This window comes from Phyllobates terribilis, unplaced genomic scaffold, assembly GCF_046119375.1.
Source record: "Phyllobates terribilis strain yellow unplaced genomic scaffold, ASM4611937v1 Scaffold_2__4_contigs__length_985480577, whole genome shotgun sequence".
Taxonomy (NCBI): Eukaryota; Metazoa; Chordata; class Amphibia; order Anura; family Dendrobatidae; genus Phyllobates; species Phyllobates terribilis.
This window is the reverse complement of record NW_027362762.1, coordinates 12,898,266-12,909,475: the sequence shown is the minus strand read 5'-3', so window position 1 is coordinate 12,909,475 and position 11,210 is coordinate 12,898,266. Positions and strand designations below refer to the sequence as shown.

Below are 11,210 nucleotides of genomic sequence, written 5' to 3'. Positions count from 1 at the left end.
ACCCACCACGCACGCATCCGCACACCCACCCACCACGCACGCATCCGCACACCCACCCACCAGCACGCACGCATCCGCACACCCACCCATTAGCACGCATGCAGCCGCACACCCACCCACCAGCACGCACGCATCCGCACACCCACCCACCCGCACGCACGCCTCCGCACACCCTCCAGCACGCATGCATCCGCACACCCACCCATTAGCACGCACGCATCCGCACACCCACGCACCAGCACACCCACCCACCAGCATGCACGCATCCGCACACCCACCCACCAGCATGCAGGCATCCGCACACCCACCCACCAGCACGCACGCATCCGCACACCCACCCATTAGCACGCACGCATCCGCACCCACCATCACACCCACCACGCACACCCACCCATTAGCACGCATGCAGCCGCACACCCACCCACCAGCACGCACGCCTCCGCACACCCTCCAGCACGCATGCGTCCGCACACCCACCCACCAGCACACCCACCACGGACGCATCCGCACACCCACCCACCAGCACGCACGCCTCCGCACACCCTCCAGCACGCATGCGTCCGCACACCCACCACGCACGCACCCGCACACCCACCCATTAGCACGCACGCATCCGCACACCCACCCACCAGCACGCACGCATCCGCACACCCACCCACCAGCACGCATGCAGCCGCACACCAACCCACCAGCACACCCACCACGCACGCATCCGCACACCCACCCACCACCATACACTCAGCCGCACACCCTCCAGAACGCATGCGTCCGCACACCCACCCATTAACATGCATGCAGCCGCACACCCACCCTCCAGCACGCATGCATCCGCACACCCACCCACCAGCACACCCACCACGCACGCATCCGCACACCCACCCACCAGCACGCACGCATCCGCACACCCTCCAGCACGCATGCATCCGCACACCCACCCACCACGCACGTATCCGCACACCCACCCATTAGCACGCATGCAGCCGCACACGCACCCACCAGCACGCATGCGTCCGCACACCCACCCACCAGCACACCCACCACGGACGCATTCGCACACCCACCCACCAGCACGCACGCCTCTGCACACCCTCCAGCACGCATGCGTCCGCACACCCACCCATTAGCACGCACGCATCCGCACACCCACCCACCAGCACGCACGCATCCGCACACCCTCCAGCACGCACGCAGCCGCACACCAACCCACCACGCACGCATCCGCACACCCACCCACCACCATACACTCAGCCGCACACCCTCCAGAACGCATGCGTCCGCACACCCACCCTCCAGCACGCATGCATCCGCACACCCACCCACCACGCACGCATCCGCACACCCACCCACCAGCACGCACGCATCCGCACACCCACCCAACAGCACACCCACCACGCACGCATCCGCACACCCACCCACCAGCACGCACGCATCCGCACACCCACCCACCAGCACACCCACCACGCACGCATCCGCACACCCACCCTCCAGCACGCATGCATCCGCACACCCACCCACCAGCACACCCACCACGCACGCATCCGCACACCCACCCACCAGCACGCACGCATCCGCACACCCACCCAACAGCACGCATGCATCCGCACACCCACCCACCAGCACACCCACCACGCACGTATCCGCACACCCACCCATTAGCACGCATGCAGCCGCACACGCACCCACCCTCCAGCACGCACGCATGCGTCCGCACACCCACCCACCACGGACGCATCCGCACACCCACCCACCACGCACGCATCCGCACACCCACCCATTAGCACGCATGCAGCCGCACACCCACCCACCAGCACGCACGCATCCGCACACCCACCCACCAGCACGCATGCAGCCGCACACCCACCCACCAGCACACCCACCACGCACGCATCCGCACACCCACCCACCACCATACACTCAGCCGCACACCCTCCAGCACGCATGCGTCCGCACACCCACCCATTAACACGCATGCAGCCGCACACCCACCCACCAGCACGCATCCGCACACCCACCCACCACCATACACTCAGCCGCACACCCTCCAGCACGCGTTGCATCCGCACACCCTCCCATTAGCACGCATGCAGCAGCTCACCCACCCACCAGCACGCATCCGCACACCAAACCCACCAGCACGCGCGCACGCATCCACACACCCACCCACCAGCACGCATGCATCCGCACTTACCCACCAGCACGCATGTATCCGCACACCCACCAACACGCACGCATCCGCACACCCACCCACCAGCACGCACTCAGCCGCACACCCACCCACCAGCACGCACTCAGCAGCACACCCTCCAGCAAGCATGCATTCACCCACCCACCGTCACGTACGCATCTGCACACCCACCCACAGCCACATATTCACACTACGGGATGCAGCCACTAACCCTCCAGCACATACGCAGCTGCACACTCACACTCCAGCATGCATGAAGCGTCACACTCACAATGCAGTCACACTTACATCACAGCATGAAGAAGCACACCCACCATCCAACACAGCTGCACATCCACCGTCCAACAAGCATATAGTGTCACAGGATGCAGCCACTAACCCTCCAGCACGCATGCAGCCGCACACCCACCCTCCAGCACGCATGCAGCCGCACACCCACCCTCCAGTCCCAGCTAAATCTGCATTTAGTTTCTGGACACAGAAGCAGACCCCACAAGCCACGCCTCTTCTGATGACCACGCCCCAACCCTGATCCTGAGTGAGGTCAGATACTTCAGTCACATCCAGAGCTGCACTCACAATTCTGGTAAATGGTGTAAACAAAATGCAGCAGGTAAGTTGTGCAGATACAGAGATAACAGTGAACCATGATAATGGGACTGCAGCTCTGGCTGTGGCTAGTGTATAACGTAACTGAATGCAGCTCTGGCTGTGACCAGTGTAGGACATAACTGAATGCAGCTCTGGCTGTGACTGGAGTAGAACATAAGTGAACGCAGCTTCGGATGTGGCTACAGCCAGCAGATGTAGAAATCGTAATACTGGTTGCCGGCCGTTCAGGCCCTAGCAGCAGAGCACCCGGGACCCCAGTAGCACCGTGCCCCCTCGGCAGCCCCTGACACCAGTGACATTTGGCACATGAGGGTGACCGTCGTGTATTACACAATCGGGGGGACACTTAGTTATTGGGGGGGGGTTAGTGTCTGACATAATGAGAACAGCACCAATGGTTCCTGTACACTGGGCAGATCCGCTCCACCCAGCTCTGGAGGGGGCCCGAGACCCCGGAGATGATGTGCAGCGTCCATGTGGACTTCCAGGGTCCTCGCTCTGAATTTCTGACGTCATCTTGAGATGTGACGTGTGACACTAGCCCTATGTATCCCCCCTGGGGTACGCTCTGCAGAGGCAGTAACGGCAGTCATCATCCCCTCCTGCCCCCTCAGCCCTGTGTGTACTCCATGGCTGAGCTCAGGACGTCGGCGTGGACCTTCTGGTGTTTGGTGAGCTCGGACCTCCAGCGGTAGCTCTTGCCGCACTCTGTGCAGGGGTACGGCCGCTCCCCCGTATGGGTCTTGACGTGGGTGGTGAGGTGCTGCCGCTGGACGAAGCACTTGCCGCACTGCTTACACTTATAGGGCCGCTCCCCGGTGTGAATGCGCTTGTGGATGAGTAAGGCCGTGCGGCGGCGGAAGATTTTGCCGCACTCGTTACATAAGTTCGGTTTGTCGCCGCCCTGGTGGCTCCTCTGATGCTTCAGCAGATCCGAGCTCCGAGCAAAGCGTTTCTCACACTGATTACACGAGAAGAGCTTCTCCCGCGGCAGAGGCCGCTGCTCCAGGAAGGGCAGGCCGGGCCGGAAGCCCCGCAGAACGTCGCCGGAGGAGTGCGGCTCATCCCCGGGGAAGTCTCTCACCTCACACACCGCCTCTGCTCCCAGCGGGAGGGGGTCTCTACAGTCAGAGGACATCGCCAGCTCCTCCACAGTCTTCTCCGAGGTCAGCTCCTTCCCATTCTTACTGATCCAGACCTCGCCTGCAAAAAGGAGAGCAGAGTCAGGATCAGATCCCGAGTGATCCACCCAGACAGACCCCCCCTCCTCCCCGAGTGATCCACCCAGACAGACCCCCCCTCCTCCACGAGTGATCCACCCAGACAGACCCCCCCTCCTCCCAAAGTGATCCACCCAGACAGACCCCCCCTCCTCCCCGAGTGATCCACCCAGACAGACCCCCCCTCCTCCCCGAGTGATCCACCCAGACAGACCCCCCCTCCTCCTCGTGTGATCCACCCAGACAGACCCCCCCTCCTCCCCGTGTGATCCACCCAGACATACCTCCCCTCCTCCCCGAGTGATCCACCCAGACCCCACCTCCTCCCAAGTGATCCACCCAGACCCCCTCCTCCCAAGTGATCCACCCAGACCCCCCTCCTCCCCGAGTGATCCACCCAGACCCCCCTCCTCCCCGAGTGATCCACCCAGACCCCCCCTCCTCCCTGAGTGATCCACCCAGACAGACCCCCTCCTCCCCAAGTGATCCACCTCCAATTGATCCACCCCGGAAACACGACCTCACTAATCAGAAGGTACACCCCGGATTATCCTTCAGAGCTGCAGTCACTTCTGTGCTGTTACATCATGTCTTATCCTCCAGTCACCTCCAGAGCTGCAGTCACTATTCTGCTGTTACATCGTGTCTTATACTCCAGTCACCTCCAGAGCTGCAGTCACTATTCTGCTGTTACATTGTGTCTTATTCTCCAGTCACCTCCAGAGCTGCAGTCACTATTCTGCTGTTACATTGTGTCTTATCCTCCAGTCACCTCCAGAGCTGCAGTCACTATTCTGCTGTTACATCGTGTCTTATACTCCAGTCACCTCCAGAGCTGCGGTCACTATTCTGCTGTTACATCGTGTCTTATCCTCCAGTCACCTCCAGAGCTGCAGTCACTATTCTGCTGTTACATCAGGTCTTATCCTCCAGTCACTATTCTGCTGTTACATTGTGTCTTATCCTCCAGTCACCTCCAGAGCTGCAGTCACTATTCTGCTGTTACATCAGGTCTTATCCTCCAGTCACCTCCAGAGCTGTAGTCACTATTCTGCTGTTACATCTTGTCTTATTCTCCAGTCACCTCCAGAGCTGCAGTCACTATTCGCTGTTACATCATGTCTTATCCTCCAGTCACCTCCAGAGCTGCACTCACTATTCTGCTTTTACATCATGTGTTATCCTCCAGTCACCTCCAGAGCTGCAGTCACTATTCTGCTGTTACATCGTGTCTTATCCTCCAGTCACCTCCAGAGCTGCAGTCACTATTCTGCTGTTACATCAGGTCTTATCCTCCAGTCACCTCCAGAGCTGCAGTCACTATTCTGCTGTTACATCGTGTCTTATCCTCCAGTCACCTCCAGAGCTGTAGTCACTATTCTGCTGTTACATCTTGTCTTATTCTCCAGTCACCTCCAGAGCTGCAGTCACTATTCGCTGTTACATCATGTCTTATCCTCCAGTCACCTCCAGAGCTGCACTCACTATTCTGCTTTTACATCATGTCTTATCCTCCAGTCACCTCCAGAGCTGCAGTCACTATTCTGCTGTTACATTGTGTCTTATCCTCCAGTCACCTCCAGAGCTGCAGTCACCATTCTGCTGTTACATCATGTCTTATCCTCCAGTCACCTCCAGAGCTGCACTCACTATTCTGCGGTTACATCGTGTCTTATCCTCCAGTCACCTCCAGAGCTGCACTCACTATTCTGCTTTTACATCATGTCTTATCCTCCAGTCACCTCCAGAGCTGCAGTCACTATTCTGCTGTTACATTGTGTCTTATCCTCCAGTCACCTCCAGAGCTGCACTCACTATTCTGCTGTTACATCAGGTCTTATCCTCCAGTCACCTCCAGAGCTGCACTCACTATTCTGCTTTTACATCATGTCTTATCCTCCAGTCACCTCCAGAGCTGCAGTCACTATTCTGCTGTTACATTGTGTCTTATCCTCCAGAGCTGCAGTCACTATTCGCTGTTACATCATGTCTTATCCTCCAGTCACCTCCAGAGCTGCACTCACTATTCTGCTTTTACATCATGTGTTATCCTCCAGTCACCTCCAGAGCTGCAGTCACTATTCTGCTGTTACATTGTGTCTTATCCTCCAGTCACCTCCAGAGCTGCACTCACTATTCTGCAGTTACATCAGGTCTTATCCTCCAGTCACCTCCAGAGCGGCACTCACTATTCAGTTGTTACATCAGGTCTTATCCTCCAGTCACCTCCAGAGCTGTAGTCACTATTCTGCTGTTACATCTTGTCTTATTCTCCAGTCACCTCCAGAGCTGCAGTCACTATTCGCTGTTACATCATGTCTTATCCTCCAGTCACCTCCAGAGCTGCACTCACTATTCTGCTTTTACATCATGTCTTATCCTCCAGTCACCTCCAGAGCTGCAGTCACTATTCTGCTGTTACATCAGGTCTTATCCTCCAGTCACCTCTAGAGCTGCAGTCACTATTCTGCTGTTACATTGTGTCTTATCCTCCAGTCACCTCCAGAGCTGCAGTCACTATTCTGCTGTTACATCAGGTCTTATCCTCCAGTCACCTCCAGAGCTGTAGTCACTATTCTGCTGTTACATCAGGTCTTATCCTCCAGTCACCTCTAGAGCTGCAGTCACTATTCTGCTGTTACATCATGTCTTATCCTCCAGTCAACTCCAGAGCTGCAGTCACTATTCTGCTGTTACATCGTGTCTTATCCTCCAGTCACCCCCAGAGCTGCAGTCACTATTCTGCTGTTACATCAGGTCTTATCCTCCAGTCACCTCTAGAGCTGCAGTCACTATTCTGCTGTTACATCATGTCTTATCCTCCAGTCACCTCCAGAGCTGCAGTCACTATTCTGCTGTTACATCAGGTCTTATCCTCCAGTCACCTCTAGAGCTGCAGTCACTATTCTGCTGTTACATCATGTCTTATCCTCCAGTCACCTCCAGAGCTGCAGTCACTATTCTGCTGTTACATCAGGTCTTATCTTCCAGTCACCTCCAGAGCTGTAGTCACTATTCTGCTGTTACATCTTGTCTTATTCTCCAGTCACCTCCAGAGCTGCAGTCACTATTCGCTGTTACATCATGTCTTATCCTCCAGTCACCTCCAGAGCTGCACTCACTATTCTGCTTTTACATCATGTCTTATCCTCCAGTCACCTCCAGAGCTGCAGTCACTATTCTGCTGTTACATTGTGTCTTATCCTCCAGTCACCTCCAGAGCTGCACTCACTATTCTGCTGTTACATCAGGTCTTATCCTCCAGTCACCTCCAGAGCTGCACTCACTATTCTGCTTTTACATCATGTCTTATCCTCCAGTCACCTCCAGAGCTGCACTCACTATTCTGCTTTTACATCATGTCTTATCCTCCAGTCACCTCCAGAGCTGCAGTCACTATTCTGCTGTTACATTGTGTCTTATCCTCCAGTCACCTCCAGAGCTGCACTCACTATTCTGCTGTTACATCAGGTCTTATCCTCCAGTCACCTCCAGAGCTGCACTCACTATTCAGTTGTTACATCAGGTCTTATCCTCCAGTCACCTCCAGAGCTGCACTCACTATTCTGCTGTTACATCTTGTCTTATTCTCCAGTCACCTCCAGAGCTGCACTCACTATTCGCTGTTACATCATGTCTTATCCTCCAGTCACCTCCAGAGCTGCACTCACTATTCTGCTTTTACATCATGTCTTATCCTCCAGTCACCTCCAGAGCTGCAGTCACTATTCTGCTGTTACATCAGGTCTTATCCTCCAGTCACCTCTAGAGCTGCAGTCACTATTCTGCTGTTACATTGTGTCTTATCCTCCAGTCACCTCCAGAGCTGCAGTCACTATTCTGCTGTTACATCAGGTCTTATCCTCCAGTCACCTCCAGAGCTGCACTCACTATTCTGCTGTTACATCTTGTCTTATTCTCCAGTCACCTCCAGAGCTGCAGTCACTATTCGCTGTTACATCATGTCTTATCCTCCAGTCACCTCCAGAGCTGCACTCACTATTCTGCTTTTACATCATGTCTTATCCTCCAGTCACCTCCAGAGCTGCAGTCACTATTCTGCTGTTACATCAGGTCTTATCCTCCAGTCACCTCTAGAGCTGCAGTCACTATTCTGCTGTTACATTGTGTCTTATCCTCCAGTCACCTCCAGAGCTGCAGTCACTATTCTGCTGTTACATCAGGTCTTATCCTCCAGTCACCTCCAGAGCTGTAGTCACTATTCTGCTGTTACATCTTGTCTTATTCTCCAGTCACCTCCAGAGCTGCAGTCACTATTCGCTCTTACATCATGTCTTATCCTCCAGTCACCTCCAGAGCTGCACTCACTATTCTGCTGTTACATCATGTCTTATCCTCCAGTCACCTCCAGAGCTGCAGTCACTATTCTGCTGTTACATTGTGTCTTATCCTCCAGTCACCTCCAGAGCTGCACTCACTATTCTGCTGTTACATCAGGTCTTATCCTCCAGTCACCTCCAGAGCTGCACTCACTATTCAGTTGTTACATCAGGTCTTATCCTCCAGTCACCTCCAGAGCTGTAGTCACTATTCTGCTGTTACATCATGTCTTATCCTCCAGTCACCTCCAGAGCTGTAGTCACTATTCTGCTGTTACATCATGTCTTATCCTCCAGAGCTGCGGTCACTATTCTGCTGTTACATCAGGTCTTATCCTCCAGTCACCTCCAGAGCAGCAGTCACTATTCTGCTGTTACATTGTGTCTTATCCTCCAGTCACCTCCAGAGCTGCAGTCACTATTCTGCTGTTACATCCTGTCTTATCCTCCAGTCACCTCCAGAGCTGCAGTCACTATTCTGCTGTTACATTATGTCTTATCCTCCAGTCACCTCCAGAGCTGCAGTCACTATTCTGCTGTTACATCGTGTCTTATCCTCCAGTCACCTCCAGAGCTGCAGTCACTATTCTGCTTTTACATCATGTCTTATCCTCCAGTCACCTCCAGAGCTGCAGTCACTATTCTGCTGTTACATCAGGACCCTGCCAGTACAGGGATGATGGCAGCGACAAAAAGATCTGCAGCTGTGGATGTGAGTGGAGAAGTAGACATGAGGTCACTGATTGCAGCTTTGGGGGTGACTACAGTACAAGTCATAGAGTAACAGAGACCTTCCCTGATTACAACCTGCGACGTCTGAAGCAGCGAGATGTAAGAAGTGTGCAGGCCCCCATGTGTCAGCCGTCAGAGCGGCCCCCATCACCCACCCAGTGATACCAGCGAGTCGGCGCTCTCCTTCATCATGTTCCGGTACAGCTCCTTCTGCCATTCCTCCAAATCCTTCCAGTCATCCGAGAAGCAGACAGCGACGTCATCATCAAAGGTGACCGCAGCCTAGAGGAGGAGAAGCACCGCCCACAGTGACATCACAGAGGAGCAGGGGGAGGGGCTACACTCACTACTGTGCAAACGAGTTACAGGTGCAGAGACAGTGCTGCAGTTACAAACTTCAGACAAAGAAGGGTTAAAGATATCACCTACTAACAAGTCACAAGATGTAACGAGAAACAAGAAAGAAATGTAATCAGAGCCAAGACCTGACCCCCATCATCAGTATCTGGTGACCACACGTCACCTCCATTATCAGTATCTGGTGACCGCCCGTCACCTCCATCATCAGTATCTGGTGACCGCCCGTCACCTCCATCATCAGTATCTGGTGACCGCCCGCCGCCTCCATCATCAGTATCTGGTGACCGCCCGTCACCTCCATCATCAGTAACTGGTGACCGCCCGCCGCCCCCATCATGAGTATCTGGTGACCGCCCGTCGCCTCCATCATCAGTATCTGGTGACCGCCCGTCACCTCCATCATCAGTATCTGGTGACCGCCCGTCACCTCCATCATCAGTATCTGGTGACGGCCCGCCGCCCCCATCATCAGTATCTGGTGACGGCCCGCCGCCCCCATCATCAGTATCTGGTGACCGCCCGTCGCCCCCATCATCAGTAACTGGTGACCGCCCGCCGCCCCCATCATCAGTATCTGGTGACCGCCCGTCGCCCCCATCATCAGTAACTGGTGACCGCCCGTCGCCTCCATCATCAGTATCTGGTGACCGCCCGTCACCTCCATCATCAGTATCTGGTGACCGCCCGCCGCCCCCATCATCAGTATCTGGTGACCGCCCGTCGCCCCCATCATCAGTAACTGGTGACCGCCCGCCGCCCCCATCATCAGTATCTGGTGACCGCCCGTCGCCCCCATCATCAGTAACTGGTGACCGCCCGTCGCCTCCATCATCAGTATCTGGTGACCGCCCGTCGCCTCCATCATCAGTATCTGGTCACTTGTACACTGGTTATGGAGGATCTCAGCAGGAGTTTGTGCCAAACATCTTGGAGAGCTGACCCCAGATCTTCTGTGTATGAGGCTGGTGCGGATCCTTCTGTCTCTTCATGTGATCCCAGACAGGCGGGATGATTGGAGATCAGGGCTCCGGATCATCACCCTCAGGACTCCTTGTTCTTGTGCAGGATGTTGGGGGTCGTTGTCCGGCTGTCGAGTATATCTGGAGCAAGGCAGGTGGTACGTCATGATGGGTCAGTATCTATTCTATGGGATTTCTCAGCATTGAGGACACCATAAATCCTGACCAAATCCATAACTGAAATGCAGCTGACTATCCCCCATTTTCCCCTCGGTGGGGGGCCGGCTGACGTTATCTGCCCCCGGTTCCTATGTGTTGTTCATAGTTCAGTCACTTGCACAGATTTCCTTTTAGAAGCTTTGGGGTTTGGCTGCAGTTCTTCCATGAAGGCGACTTCTGGCCAAACTTCTCGGATCAGCAGATGAGTGGAGCGGGTCGGTGGCGGTTCCGAGCTGATGGCACTGCTGGACATCGTCGGTAGATCGGCCTCATCTGCCGCACTCCTTGGCCGACCACTGCGTCGACAGCCCTCCACGCTGTCCATTTACTGGCTCTTCTTTATATGACCTTGAACAGGACATCGTGAAACCTCAGTCTGCTGTGGAAACTTTCCCTGGAAGACGCCTCGCTGATGCTGTATAACTACCTTGTTTCTTCTCGTTCCGCTTAGTCTTGCCATTGTGTATGACCTGTAACATGAATCTGTCTTCCACAACCTCACCCTTGTAGCAGAGTGTCAAGGAAATCACAGTCTGGGAGGTCACGCAGATCCAACTGCTGTTATCTTTCTGTCACTACAGCT

The 11,210-nt window shown here is 55.2% G+C and overlaps 1 protein-coding gene across 1 annotated transcript in view; it reads right to left on the bottom strand.

The window, feature by feature from the left end:
- Positions 1-1,938: 1,938 nt before the first annotated feature.
- The window catches only part of LOC141243168 (uncharacterized), an 85,301-nt gene continuing 76,029 nt past the window's right edge, over positions 1,939-11,210 (bottom strand). The window contains exons 23-24 of the mRNA XM_073668909.1: positions 9,245-9,371; positions 1,939-4,000 (exon numbers count right to left, since the gene is read on the bottom strand). Coding sequence (XP_073525010.1) covers positions 3,408-4,000; positions 9,245-9,371 — 720 coding nt within the window. The 3' untranslated portion in view covers positions 1,939-3,407. The remainder of the gene's footprint in view (positions 4,001-9,244; positions 9,372-11,210) is intronic.